This window comes from Anser anser (assembly GCF_964211835.1).
Source record: "Anser anser genome assembly, chromosome: 12".
NCBI classification, from domain to species: Eukaryota; Metazoa; Chordata; class Aves; order Anseriformes; family Anatidae; genus Anser; species Anser anser.
The window spans coordinates 16614154-16629738 of record NC_139733.1 but is presented as its reverse complement, the minus strand read 5'-3'; the positions used below and the strand labels follow the sequence as shown (position 1 = coordinate 16629738).

Sequence of the window (15585 nt, the reverse complement as noted above, 5' to 3'; positions counted from 1 at the left end):
AAAGGTGAAATAACTTGAATAATATTCCTATCCAAGAGTTGCTGCCCAGTCCTGCCCCTTGGGCTGCCCTGGTTCACCACAGCCCCATCCTGCCCACCGTCAACAGCCCACCAGCCTTGCTGCAACACAGTGAAGGAACCAGCACCACTACCCTTTTCTGTTCCCTGTTTTCTTAGTTCTTAGCTGCCTCTTAGTTCTGAATCACAATGTTAACATCTTACTCTTGTCTTTCCAGCAGTACTTTTCTGGCCAAGCATCTGTCAGTGATACCAGATACCTTGTATTCACAGAAGAACTTCTTCCATCAAGTTATATTTATTCACTAACTTTTCTTTCTAGACTTCTCCAGCCTCTAACAGGATGTGCAGTAATTGGTGCCTCCTGGGGACACCACATCTCTGCCCAAACCACTGAGATCTCCGTGCAAATGGCCCCAAAATAGCCCATGACACAGACCTGGGAAGAGGAGGCTGTGGCAGGGATGGGAGGTGAGGGAGGCCCTGAGGTGGTGATGGAGGATGTTGGCTTTTCAAGATGCATTTTAAAAGTTCCTTTAAGACAGAGGAGGGCCAGTGATAAGAAGTCCAGTCTTACTAATCAAGTCTTCTTTAATCTGGAAGTTCAAATTTTTCCACCAGTGCTGCTGAGTCAGCCTTTCTGGGGGCAGGATTGCTCGGTGATGACTCAAAAAATTAATTGCTTCTACCTCTGCCTCCCACTTTCAATGTAATTCTACCTGTTATGCCTCCTATTTCCTCTGACTTATTCTTCTTTCATCTTCTCTCATCTCTCATTCTTTCCACCCCACCTTTTCTTCCGAGTCATCCTTGGCCAGTGTCTTCCTTCTGCTGCTTTTCCATCTCCAGCACCGCCCCTGCATTTCATCTTCACCTCTCCATTTCCTAGAGGAAATCAGGAGCCCTGAGAGCAACTCTTTGCAATCACATCTTTTGCACTTTGTTAACATCTGAGCAATGCTGCTGGGCTGCATTAGCAGAAGTGATTTTCACTGACTGATAATACAAATAAGAAACACTTCAGTGATAAATTTACCTAATTAGGGAAAAGTCACAGAAATCTTTCCTCCCAAGTTCCTCAAAACCTGAGCCGGACAGTGCTTTTTGCCTTGTGCTGTGCTAAGTGTTGCTATTAATTGAGAAATAAAAACAGTGACTCAGGAATGTGACCTTACAGCCCGCACTCGGCAGAGCATTGCTAGGGGCAGCCTCACTGCTCAGCACTGCTAACATCAACCCTTCACCTGCTGTGGCTGTTTGCTAACAGCACCACCATTGCCAGGCTTTCTGGGTCTGTTTTCCCTCCGATTCACATGAATCAGAAGCAAAGTCCACCAAAGGCAGTCAAGTTGCACTGATGAAGTCACAGTAATTAAGGGCTTGTGAGATTTCTACCACTTGGCAAACTTTCCGCTGCCGTGGGAAATATGATGACAAGACAGCTGTATTGTCTGGCTTGACAAGATCAGAAGAGGGTAGGAATGTTTTACAGTGGAAAAAAAGGATTTTTACATTGTTCCCCGACAGCAAAGAGTGGTTAGGTTTTCAGACACTAATTACTCATACTCTGAAAACAATACACGCAGCCAGGCACGCTGAACAAAGCTACAGCTGCTACATGTGCGTGGGGAACAGAAGTTGTGCTCCCTCCATGCAAATGTGAAGCTGCCTTTCCTTGCTGAACTTCCTTAGTACAATATTCAAGACAATTTGCTTTCAATTATGGCCCCTCTCTTTCTCCAGCAGCCTAGGCCACCTGATGATCCTGGAGCACAAAAGCAGACAGAGCCAACTGCTCCAAAAGCCCAGCTCGTCCCACATCCCATTCTGCCAGCACACAAAGGACAAGAGCCCAAGCAGGAGCGTGCACAGGGTGATCTGATCTCCTCTATTTCAGAGAATCTCCTCCTTTAGCAAGGCACTCAGGGCTGAGCCTTGAAACCAACAGAACATGCAATTAACAGCAAGTGCGTGCTCAAGTATTATTGATGAACAGGCACAGATTTCCTCTCCCGGGCTCTGATCAGTGCCTGGATTAATAAATAACAGACAAAGTTCTGCCTCTGAAAATTCTCAATGGGGTTAGTGTTTCTCCATTTCTTTACTAGGATGTGGTGGAAAAAACATGACAAAAAATCTGTTTTGGCAGATTGTCCTATTTTCTGAAAATAGCATCTTGTAATCCACCCCCCCACACACACACCCGTCTATGACATGCTTGAACAAAATCTGCAACACCCACACACGCACTTGCAAAAGCTCAAAGATCCATTATCCTTGCATCGGGCTTTCTTTCCCCCTCACTTATTTCTGGCAGTCACACTGTCAATTGTATTTACTGTCTGCAAAGCAATCGGAGAAATACACCACTGGAAATTAGTTACTGCAGGTAGCACCCGCGGAGGAATTTGTTGCAAAATGTTTATCTTGGCTGGTAATCTCCAAAACAAGGGATAAGTGATATTTCAAAATATGGTAGTGAAAGGCTGAAATGCACAGGACAAAGCTGCTCTGGCAAGACAAGAACGTGATGGGAATTTTTGCTTTTCTCTCTCTGGCATACAAAGTAAAGGCATTTTTTCTAGTCATCCCTAGAAACACCGCGGGTCCCTCATTTTGGAGGACTGTGCTGATGTGCTTTCTCACCAGCATCTCCAGCCAGCCAGTCCCTGGACATATGCACCCTCTCAAGGTGCCAAATGTGGATTTTCTGTAGGTTTAGTGGAAGAACACTAATAAACAGGACCCTTTCCTCTCACAGCAGAGCCCATCATTCCCTGGAGATGCTCCCTGCATGAAGAAAAATACTTTAAAAGTGACCTTTAATGCTCAGGTGAAAGCAGAAATCTTCCTGAGAAGGAAAGCCCTTCTCTATAATGAAATCAAGGTCCACTGACTCTTCTAGAGCCACAACATCATTCACAGCACGCCCTTTAAGGAAGGAGCAGTGCACATACTGCTGCTTACTGCAAAGAACATTTCCCCTGGCATTGGACATCCCTACATTTTTGGTGCTAAATCTTGACTATCCAAAAGGCTGCCCACACAGCAAGGAACAGACTTCCTTCCAGCTTTCAGGAGGGTGGCTGGATCTGAGCTCCACACCTTCCTCCTCCTCTTCCTCCCCCAAATCTGCTCTCTGAGGACATACTGCTATAGGAGGGGAACCCTGCAGCAGCAAAGCCATGCTGTGAGCTCTCATACACACCACAAACACTTGCAGAGGGAGCCACTGCTAAGCAGTTGTCCTCCATCTCTCCATTTTTAAATTATTTTTTGCCAATTATAACCATTATCCAGTAATTCCCTTGGGATCTGAGTCTTTGCATGCAGGCCTCCCGGAGCTGTTGAAGTCGCTCTCTTTGAGGCAGCCAGCCCATTAATGCCACGTTTGATCTGCTTCGAGTCGTTAATACCAAAGTTCTCTCCAGCCTTTCAAAGTCAAATACCTGAAGTGTTAATAGACCCCTGGGCAGCTGGGGGGATGCGAGGGGCTCAGCCCGGCAGCAGGACAGCAGGTACCATGGTGATTGTTCCCTGTCCCTTTTGCACCTGTGATGTTCTGGCAAAAGCTGAGTTTTCCACCCTTTCGCTAAGAGTGACAACACTTTCTTTCTGAGCCTGCACTGACAGCTTTTTTTTTTTTCCTGAGATAAGAGAATTAGCATTTGCTTGAGCATTCGGTCCCGTACATTTCCCACTGCCCATCTGCCACAACATATCCCAGCACTGCCCGAACATACCACAGCCATTCAAAATTTGTGAGGTGCTTACCCATATTTCCTAGGTGTCCCAGCAATTTTCCATTCCTTGCTTTATCAGTCCCCCAAAAGTTCCTCCCCTCCTTCAGTCTCCCCAGTGTCCAAAGGTGCCTTCAGACCCTCCTTTTTGGCTTCCTCCACTTCCAGAGCAGCTGCGGTGCTGCTTGGCAGCCCTGCTGCTTTTCTTTAAGGAAGCAGAAATGGACTTTAGGACGCTATTTTCTGCCACATCTATCACTACAAAATCAGTTCATTTCTCTCTGGAAACAGGAAAAAAAAATCTCCATCTGACTCAGCAACCCAAGCTTGGTCTTTTGTTTCTTTGCTTTCTAGAGAAAGAAAGCAAGCAGTTTGCTGATCAAAGAGGGTTTGAAAGTATTTCACTTTGAATTTGTCCTCTCAATTTCTCCCCCAAAAGCCCTGATCTCTTTAGGATTATTCAGCACCATCAGTAGTTTCACACTTACACACGCACTTCATCTTGCAGACATTTATTCTTAACTTCTGTCCCGGACATTTGAACATCCTAAAGACCTACCAACCTATATTCTCTTCTTCATGTCCAGTCAAAATGCTGGAAAATATTTCCCCCTCCATGTTTTGTCTTAAGTTGCCAGGTTCCCAGTCCCCACACACACAGCAGCAGTGCAAACATGTGGCCAGTACTACTTTGCTAGGCCGCTGTTTTTAACAGGACAAGCTGCCAGGCACAGTTGCTGACCCAACACCGCACCGTGTGTGCCCAGAGGTGGCAATTCCCCCAGCACCAGCAGCAGAGTGGGCATGCCACAAAGCCTGCCCAGAGCCATGTGGCATGCACATCCTCTGCTCCAACCTCCTCCATCCCCCACCTCCTCTCTCTTCTCTTTAGCACAGCAAGACAGGGGGCATCCAAGGTGCCCAGGTCTCCGGGAAGGGAAAGAACAAAACCATTTGGAGGATGGAGCCTAAAAGCTCTGGAATAGGGACATCCTCATTAAGACAGAGACCTGGCCCTGGTGGTGTCCACAGCTTGGGAGCCCTCTCATGGGACCTGCTTCCAGTGGTTGCGTCCACAAACTTCTTGGAAAGCAGCAAGAGCCTCGCCACACGCTCCCGCAGGAAGACGTCCCAGCCACGCGCCGCTCGTAGCAGCGAGCCTCCCCAGACTGCACCCGTAACAGCAATCCAAGCCCTAGTACTCCATCGTAACACCAAAAAGGAAATCCATCGTAACACCAAAAAGGAAATAAAACGGCTCATTATAGAACATGCTGCTGCAAGCACTCGCAAAGCTGAGTGGGTGATCCCAACCCCAATTCCAAGCCCACATCCAGACCCAGATTTATCTCCCGAGAGACTTTCACAGCTCTCCTTGGAAAGGCACACTTTCCCTTTCCGTGCAAGCAGAGCACAGCAGTCAAAGACATCCTCCACCAGTCTTTGCAAACCCAAATGCTTTCTCAGATCAGGCGTTGTGGTACAGACTGCTGGGATTTCCCTTCACTAAGCTATTTTCTCAGGGCAAACTGCTTCCTAGCCACCAGGAAGCTTGGCTACTGTCTCCGAAGGAAGGAAACCCTTGATTATCCTTTAGAAATGTCACTGGGCCCACGGAACAGCACGAATTGGGAGGCCTGGAAATGTCACAGGCACATGTTAGCATTGCTGCACCCACAGCTGTCCAACTGTACCCAGTCCCACAGTGAGGACCTGAGGGAGCCCACAGCTCATCTGTCCCCCATGTGCTCCCTTCTCCCCCGGACAGACAGGGGAATCAGCTCAGAAAGCAACGAGCCTGTCATAGCCAAACACGAGCTTCCATATGGAGAAAAACCTATGCAGATCTCAACTTCTAAGGTTATATTGCAAGGAATAGAAAGCATAAGGCAAATTTATAAAAGACAGATTGATCTAATGAGACCATTCCTGGGAGAGGGTGCACCAGGCCCCTGGGCAGTGCATCGACGTGGAGCAACGTGGGAGCTCTGAGCCCCCCTTCCTGCACCCCGCCAACACGCTCCACAGCTGCTCTCACCAGTTCATGGCATTTACACCACCTCCATCTCACCTTGCCTCCCACAATCTAATGGGCTACTAACTCCGCATAAAGTCAATCCAAATTCCTGGGTACCACTGGGTGTTCAGCCAGAATCACCCAAAACCATAAATTCTTTGCGCCCTGCAAGAAGCAGGGTTCACATACAGTTTAATCTAGGTCTATAAACCCTGAAAGCAGCAATTTCAGCTTCAGGACCAGCAGACATAAATACAGGAGCAATTACAGAAGGTGCAGCAACATTCATTCCTTTGTATTATATTTTCACATTAACTTCGTATTTTAACTATAATTTTCCCAAGTATATTGTCCTAAGGCATTAGAAGCAATCAAATTCAGTCCTCTGTGGAGTTTTACAGCATGACTCCAATAAAACTCCCAGTCAAGACGTTTTCATTCAAAGTAGAAGTCAGTACCCTCTCTCAGGGACCCTACTGTTCTGGGGAAACCTTCAGGGCTGCTGCACAGCAAATGCAGATTTGGGAGCAGGGGAAGGACTTGTCTGATCACTGCCACCTGGGGTATGGGATCAAATACCAAGCAAAGCCAAAGGGTTTCTGCTTTGGTTATGTCTGTATTGGCAGCATGAAAATTGGCAAAAAAAATTGCAAGGGAAGTGGTAAAAAGACTGACTTTTAGAAAAAACCTTTGTGGCAGGCACAGATAAAACACCATCACCATACAATGCTGTAGAGACTACTCATGAATATATATTAAAAATTCAAATAGGAAAAAAGCTGCATATGTTAAGAAATCCAAGAGTGACTTCCACTTTAAGATCAAGTTACAGTTAAAGTATTAAAGACTTTTTCTTACACCAAAACATTAAACATAAAATAGAGCATCTACAAAGCAAAATAAGCCGGTCTGTGGATCAATACTATCCACACTCATCGAGAATCCAATTGCTTTGAGTGTCAAAAGAAAAGCTTCTACAACTCAATGAAGATTTAAGGAGCAACATTCTCCCTTTTCTGCAGCAGACACCACCTCCAGAAAGTCGGTGACATTTTGGTAATTTCAGCAATGGTCACTTTTGCAAACTGTCCACCAACATGCATGGAAAATGACTGGGTTTTGAAACAATACTGAAAACAAAATAAGCTGACAAAGACTGCTGAGAGGAGAGACTTCCATAGTTGCCTGAAGTCAGCACTGCAGATGACTACTAAAGTTTAAAAACCTCCTATTTATCAGCAGCTCCTTGTCTCCCAGCAATGACAGACATTTATAATCTTTTGGTGAAAGCGTTTTCCACTGAATTCTGAAGCAAGACTTACTACAAATGGGTTAAAAAATGAACACTGGTACATTCTGGCACAGAAATGTGCTAATATTGACAGAGGCTTTTTCCAAAGAAAGATAGCTGTAAAGCACCGAGATCGCTACTTTCTCCTTAATTATCATCTGTAGCTTCTAAGTAGGCAATTTAGGCCTGACTGTCATATTTCAAAGGAAAAATTAGCCTACCCATCGCATGCAGATGAGGTGTACACTTTAAAGGGTACTCAGTGGAAACATCTTTATTCAAATGAGATGCCTAAAGAGTGAAAAGCTCCCGTAAAATACAACTTCCTTTTCCTTCAGACTCAGGGACTACTTCAAGAGACAGTTTTACTAGCACTCTGGAAATATAATGTGAGATTTAAAATAAAGAGGGAAAACAGCATTTGTTTCGCTCACTGCTGTAGTGCAAAGGCATGCATAGACGTCTCCTCTCATCAGGCTTTCCCGTTAGCACTAGTAGGCAACCCTGCTCTATCCCACTGAATTATAAGCCAGTTTTATATATATACATATATAAAACTATTTTTTTTTAAGTCAGAAACTTAGAGCAATTATAGGGAAATGTGGCGCTGAGCCACTGTTTCCTAGAGTCTCCATCCCCAGCTGGATGCAGACCTGTCCAGCCCAGTCCATCCACTCCTGGAGTTCATCCCCATCATCGCGCTGCAGCCAGGGTCTGAGCAAGGCACTTGGTCAAGACAGGGATCTGCAGAAGCGAGCTATCCACAAGGCAGAAGATACGATACTAGCAGATGACCTCTCTGCCTGGCAGCACAGCATCCTGAAAGCACTGCTCCTTCACAAAGTTTCATTTAAATCAGCTGCTGAAGCCCAAACACTTCAGTGCAGCTCTGCCAGTTACAAGAAAAATGTTAGGCTTCTGACATGAACAATAAAGTAGCAAAAATTCCTCAGTACAAACTCAGTAAATAAAGCCTGTCAACTAAGCTGGCAATCAAGAAAAAAAATGTTTCTTAGAGGATTGGTTAAAACACACCTTAAAAAGATGAATACCAGCAAGAAATATATGTGCACAGCAGGTGTACTACTCAACCACTTGCTGTCAAAGCAAAACCAATTAATAACCAAGTGTGCAATGAAACTGTGGCTAAGATCAGAAGAAAAACACAAATAAGTTTATAGGACCTTCACCAGAACCCTTTCCCAAAGAAAAAATATTGCTTCAGGGCACTTGGATGAGTGACAAGTCCAATCTGAAATGGTGGCGGACTGTTCGACTGTAACAAATAATTCCAAGAAGCTAATTTTTTTTTCTTCTTAAAAATCAGTACTGTGGTGAGGGTTAAGTTGTTGAACATCCAGATATGTGCCAAATTTGCAATAGATACTGTACCAAGCACAGAGCCTAATGCTGAGAAAAACTTATTAACGTGGGACCAGAGATGTTCCAGCCCCCAAAATACAAACTTGTAAAACTTGAATTGCACATACAGGTATCCAGTAGAAAGGCTGCCTTGTGTTTTAAAGCGTGAAGACGTAAAGTAATCCTTTGTGATAAAAGCAGAAGCCAGCAGAAGAAACAAGGAAAAAACCTAGGGGGATCATTAGAAATAGCCTTATGAAGATCAGCTTGCACATGAAAAAGCCTGGCAGAATCGTGGAAAAGCTCGGCAGAGCTCCAGGAAACACTGCTGGTGGGGTGGTAGGGTTGGACTACGGGTTTCTTTGCACATTACAGCGTGACTACAGGGTCATGGATGTGGGCTGCAAGAAGCTTACATGAACTGGTGTTCCACTTTGCCACAACTCTTCTCCGGAGGTTAACATGCTTATTTGCATTTCCCCGCTTCCTTTTCAAAGAGCAAACAAATCCATGCCCAGAATTAAACTGGAAAACACTTTATACTGGATTTAGTTTACTTGCTTGAAACTCTTGACACTTATCAACTAGCCATGGTCTAGCTGCACACCTTCTAGGAGAAGAAAATGAATATCCTCACACACAGCAATGAGAATGAAAGCAGCTGCTAGTACAGCTGCACGCTTTTCTACATCCTAAGTCCTGCTGGAAGGTGCAGCTTAAAAAGCAGCGCTCAGGTATGTGACTACTTCAGCACCACCACTGACAGCTGTGACAGTGCTGTGGTGTCAGATGCTCAGCAGCATCCCTTCTTCCACCCACACCTGCTCCAGTTGTCAGCCAATAATCAGAAAACTGAAGGCACTGGAAAGGAAAATGCCATGTGAATACGGACTTACTCAGACCCAGATGCAAGAGAATTGGTGGGAAATTCATCCTACCTACACAAAGCCTACGTGCCCATGCAGGCAGATAAGCTTCAGGATCACAGACCTGATGAAGGAGCCTGAGCTCAAAGCATCTCTGATTTTTTCCAAGGGTATCAACTGCTCTGACAGGAGACATTGCCTTTTCCAACCAAGGCCGCTCCTGTTTTTAGAGCATCCCCTCTCCATTCAGTGAAAGGAGCACTAGAAAAAAGTGGAAAGATCAAATTCATGAAAAAACAAAACAAAACCCAGAAACATTTAGATAAAACTTATTAAAATGAAATCAAGTTCCACAGGCAGCGCTGGGCCAGATTTTCCATGCACAAGTCTGCGTCTGCTACCCCACGTGCTTTTTGCATGTTCCTCATGTTTGCACGCAAAATGGGCAGCCTGCAGGTACATTCACACCACAAGAATATATCCAGGTGCTGGCTCCTCACATCCCACACTGCTCAGAGAGCACCAGCCACAGCTGGCAGCCACACCAACAGCTCAAGGGCCATCTACAGCCTCAGTCCCAGCTGGATCCCTCCTGCAAATAAATCTGATTTTGTATCATGTGCTACAATTACTCAGCAGCATCTCTAGTTTCCTAATAAGCAAGACCAGGAATTGCAGATCTGGCCACTTCCTTCCAAAAGCAATGGTCAGTGTGCCTGTTAAAACACCGGGAGATATTTGCTGACTAGTTTTCTCAGTTTTATTAACTTTTTGTATAAAGTACTACTCAATAATCATGCAAATTAAAACCACTTTACTGTAGGGTGTATTCTGTAATGAATGCTGAAGAAATGACCTATTTGGAAGTGAATCACATTACAGATTCATATAACTCAATTTTCAGGATCCATCTCATGCATACTAAGCAGAAATGAAAGAAAACACAGACAAGTTGAAGGCAAAAAGTAAACATTTGTAATACCAGGAAATAGGACTTCTGGGGTAATAAATGTGTGTCAAGTCACAACAACAGTTCAAGGAATCAAATTCAGTTTCTGCTGTTTGGAAAACGCTACATTTTACAACATGTTAAAGTAATAGATGCTATTACATCTGGTTTGTACATACTCATAAGCAAAACAGCATGTGATTTCCCAAGGAACCAAAATAATTTCAGTCCTAATATACTGGGTCTGAGATTGGATTATGCTTTTTTTTTTCCTTAATCATCTCAATTCCTTAAAGGAATCACTTATGCAGAAGTGAAAGGTTTCTAGAGTGGTCCTGACATCTTTAAAAACAGAAGACTGTGGGTGTTCTTTTGAAGCAGGATCCTAAAACACAGGAGCACTTCATACATATTTTTAACCTCACTATAGTTTTCAAATGTACTTGAACAACAAAACCTCCTCCTCAGTTACTAGTGGTCCTACTTTAAAGCATTAAGGCACCAAGAGATGCAGACAGGCAATCAGTGTAATTTCAAAAGAATTTCAAAACTGTCATTAAAATTTCCTTCATTTGCAGCTTAGTCAATGGCTACTCCACAGTTAATGACTACTTTATCCACTTTTCTTTTTTAGGTCAGTGTGCCTTTTTTTTTTTCTTCCCTTGCCTGCCATGGCTCCCTGTGCTGTCCTGGCCTTTATGAGGCTCTTCGTGCCCACAGCTGCTCTTCTTCACTGAGTTCCTATTCCCCAGTGGTTCCTATGGCCCCATCCACACCAGGTCCAGCCAAATTAATTCCTCCTGCCCACCCAGAGTCTAAATAGTGTTGTGAGCAAAATTCAGGAGCCCCAAACTGGAGCTTCATCAGGAGCAACCTGCAACCGAACCGCCCCGACCCAAAGCGTACCTGAACGGGTAGGCGAAGGCTATGTCAATGTTGAGGTCACTCTCTGACTTGTTTGCACAGTCCACACTGAGGCGCAGTCCTCCAGAGTACCCACCGCATGTTGCAAATGCAAAGATTGCAAAAAGCTGTCGAAAAAGAAACAAGATTTTTATTTTATTTCATTTTGGCAACCACCGCAAGCAGATCCGTGCAGCAGCAGCTGCCCCCTTGGGTGAGGTTATCCATCACTCCATGCACTCACAGCTTTGCCATGCAATATTCCTGCACCCTTCCCAAAAGCCAATACAAAGAACCATAAAAATTGAAGCTCTGTTGCTTCACATAGACAGAACCATCACCGTTTGTCTGTGTCAGGCATCTCAGCCCTCCCCTCCGGCCCCAAAGCCCACTTGGGATTCACAAGACAGTCAGCTATTTAAATCACCCGGCTGATGGGCAAGTTTGGACTAGAAGAGAAGGATGAATATTGACTGAGCATAACGAGTCAGTGCTGACACAAATAAAACATGGGCAGAACTATTTATAATGAGCAGGCAGGGATAGCAGTAGTAGACCAAGACAGTTCACATGGCCGTCATCCCATTGCACAATGAAACAGAGTCGTGTTGCCCTTATTCCATTTAATGTAAAACTTGGGGAGAAAATAAGATGACTTTTTGATATTTTTCCTAAATTACTACTATAACTCAAGATAGACACAACAATGCCATAAACTGAAGCTCAGCAAAACAGAAAAAAAATAAAAATAAGACATAGGATAAGCTCAGGCAAATTGGGTAGGAACAAAGAATTAGGGTGGTCTGATGCAAACCCACAACACATCTTAATCTTCCAGGAGAAGGTAAAGGAGGGATTGGGCAGGCCACAGACACATCAGCATTTATAGTTATTTCAGGTGTTCAAACAGAGGAAGAAGAAACCTCACTGATGCAGGCTGCCTTGGAATATCCAGAGCAAAAGCAGGGAGAGCTTACTTACACAACTATGATCTAAATTAAAGGACAGGCTAGGCTTTGTTCCCATTGCATCAGTATAGACCTGAAGTAAGTACATCAGCTTTAACTGAGCTATTCTGAGATCTGCAGTGGGTCAGATATGGTAACAAGTAACCCCCCAGTCACAGTCACAATTAAATATACTAGAGGCGAGAAACCCAAAGGAAACAAAGTGCATGCATCTGGAAAAACATCCAATACGCAGCTTCCCCAGCACAGATGTACACTTCAATACCATTCACCCACCTTAAGATGGCTAAGGTTGGAGCCAGCAGGGAGCAGACCATGCTTTGAGAGAAGAAAGGAGGGCAACCAAAGAACGGTGCACGGAGCAGTGCACACGCCTGGAAAAATAAGGCAAGGTGCCACCCTGCTACTCACTTCCACTGCATGTCACTAAGGGGCAGGTTTGCAAAGGTGTTTAGGTGCCTAATGATAAAGAAATTTGATAAAATTGTGATTTTTTTTTTTTAAGCTGGGTTTACTAAATAAAAAAAAAGCTGAAGTTTACTATGAATTGGCTTGTTAAGTAATTTGAAATAAAACTTCATGCCATAACTTGAGTAGCGTTCCTTAATCCTAAACCAGACATTTCTGGTAAATACAAAGTGTTGTTCTGCCTTTACATGTGGAACAGCACTAAAATCAGTATTAATCATCTCACTGCAATTTGTGAGGCAATGTCAGAAAACAATATATTAAGGAGAACAGGAGAGATTAGGGCTGACCTGCTTTCTGGCCTAATTAATGGAGTCGCAAATGCAAGTGTTTTGCAGATGCATAGGAAGCCGCAAAGATTAATGGCTTGTGATAAATAAAGAGAGAAGCGAAGGGCTGCAGTGCAGGACAGGCCTACCGAAAATGAACAGCCATCACCTGCAGCTCTCAGCATGGGGACAGGGAGAAGAAAGACGTGCAATTCAATGCACCTCCTTTAGTGGAGTATCAGAAATTAGTTTGTGTGCCACCATGTTTATTCACCAGGGCCAAAGTGCCACCCCAAAACCCACAGCTCAGACTGCTCCTTCTCAGAAAGGATGTTCTCCTTATGGAGCATCTTCAGCAGCAGACTCAGGCCCCCACAGCCTCAGTCCCTTCAGATCCAGCACCACTTACCCTGAGTGCCACGAGGCTTTTCGGATGCCTCCTCTTGCTCAGCAAACCCTTCCTGCTGCTCCCCCTGCAGCCACATCCCACCAGGGCTGCCCACCACTTTCTATCCTTGCTCAGCACACGCTATGCTACGAGCGCCCAGGCAGCACCCACAGTGTGGGAACAGGTGGGGAAGGGAAAAGGAACCAGCTGGAGATTTTTATACCCAGCTCCAGCGAGGGCTGTGCCAGCCCCAGCCCAGCTCTCAGCTGCAGCTGGGTCAGATGCTGCTCGCAGCTGTGCGCTGAGGCCACGCAGCACCTTTTGGAAGCACATTTACATTTTATTTCATGGGGGAGCAGGGCAAAGACTTTAAATCTTGAGTATTTCCCCAGGGTGTCTTGGCCAAGCAGCAGGCATAATTCTCCTATTGGCAAAGCAACTCTGTGTCTTTCTTTCCCCCCCCCAAGTTTTGCTGCTTTATGTTGCCAGCGGAGCGCCTGGTGCATTAAGGCAAGATTTACTTGGTGGGTTCTGTGCGTGCTGTAATTCTGCGGCAGTTGCAGGAATGCTGTAAACACTACTGTATTTTATTATATCAGGATTTGTGTAAATGGCAGTTGTAAACCCCATAATGGGAGCTTTATGGGCCAGATTCAATAAAACCTCCATCTGCAAGATAATTTTATTGAATCTAGCCTCTCTGAAATTGAAAAGTTTATGGAGAATGGGAAAGCGTTTCCCTATGTTCCTATTTACTCTTTGCCTATAAATCCACGCTCAGCCCTTGTCCCATCTGCACCGTGCATGCATATCGCTTTTCCCCTTCACATCAGATCAGTCTCCCAGTGTCTGCTTACCTCTGGCTATTTGTTATGTGCCCTCTGCCCTGAGGGCCAGCACCGTGCCTGCCTTCCCCAAGGAGCAGCTGGGAGAAGCACCGTGCCCCTAGGGCATCGCATCCCTACCCGTGCACGTTGCCCACCTCTGGCCCAGCCCCGGCTGGAAGCCCCTCCGTGAGATTTTGGACACATTTCTAACAAGGCAGCACGTCTCTGAAGATGGCAGTGCCTTTCTGAATGGCACATAGATGTAGGTATTAATACATAATTAATCCCCTGCTTTTCTAATGATGGTATTCTCCCCATGACCTTGCAGCCTTGGCCGGTGCTGTTGGCATATTTTTGTAGGGAAGCCAGGTAAATCTCACAGCCTAGCTTAACAGAAATTTATTACGGTACTGTGCAGTCATAATGTCTTTCCTGTTGAATCAGATTAGCACGTTTTAAAGATCAGCTGGACACTTAGCACACTGAGAAAAAAACAGCAGTATAATTCCCAGCAGAGCACGTGCAGCTCACACCCGTTCAGGGCAGGCAAAGACGGGAAGAGCAGCCCATCGGCTGGAAGCCCTCTCTTCGATTCCAGCTTCAGTGCAGTGCCAGCAGCTTCTGTATTTCCGCGGTCAGGAGCTGCTGGCCACCCCACGACGGGTTCCCCCTGCAGCCACCCGACCAGAAGCACCTATTTGCACGCACGCATCCAGGTTTTCATTTCAGCAGCCCCTGGAGCGAGGCTTCGGCCCCGCTCCCCTTGGTGCCTGGCGCTGGCACCCCCAGGAGCTGGTCCCAGCTGTGCTGGGGCAGGTGGCAGTGCCGCAGCACGGGACCCCAGGCACCGCTCCTCCTGCCCCAGGAGTGACAGACAGGACGGTTTCCTATCGCTTCTCAGTGCTTGGCTTTCAGACTAAGTCCCCTCAACAGGTTTGCCGTGAGGACCAGAAGAAAGCAGAGCAGCTCCCGACGAGGCGAGCTAAAAGCTGATGTAGAGCACGTTGCACTAAAACATCCTGTCGGGAGGATAACGCTGTCATTTAAAATTGATGAAACTTTTATATAAGCCACTTGCCTTGCCTGGGATCACACCAGCCCCGTGCAGCAGCCCTTGGCAGCTCGCTGGCAGATTTTGCGGGGCTGGCTGGGGATGCACCCCACGATGAGGGCTGGTCCTCAACGCTTCCGCTGGGCCGGGAGGGCAAAAGGAGACTGAAGCTGCCGGAAACCCACCAGGAAAGCTCCTGGCCCTGGGTCCTGCCTCGGTGCTGGGAAACCGAGGGGGAATTCTGACACTTGTGAAGAGCAGCAAGCAATTCTTGAAACGCCTCCTCTTTTATTAGTCACTTTACACATCGAAAGCGTTTCACAAAGACATGTATTTCTGGCAGGGCTTTTGGAGGTAAGACTTCCCCATAATATACACACTGAGAAGTGTTTGCCAGAGCTCCGTGGCTTTGTGCCTCCTCTGCTCGCTGGGGCCAGGGGGAGGGAGCACCCCAGTGCCCTGCAGCCAG

At 45.9% G+C, this 15585-nt stretch overlaps 1 protein-coding gene across 4 annotated transcripts in view; it reads right to left on the bottom strand.

The window, feature by feature from the left end:
• SYNPR (synaptoporin) overlaps nucleotides 1-15585 on the bottom strand; it is a 100318-nt gene that overhangs the window by 12373 nt on the left and 72360 nt on the right. For all 4 annotated transcript variants that reach the window (XM_083795488.1, XM_083795490.1, XM_083795489.1 and 1 more), the window contains one exon: nucleotides 11149-11273. In XM_083795488.1, coding sequence (XP_083651614.1) covers nucleotides 11149-11273 — 125 coding nt within the window. The remainder of the gene's footprint in view (nucleotides 1-11148; nucleotides 11274-15585) is intronic.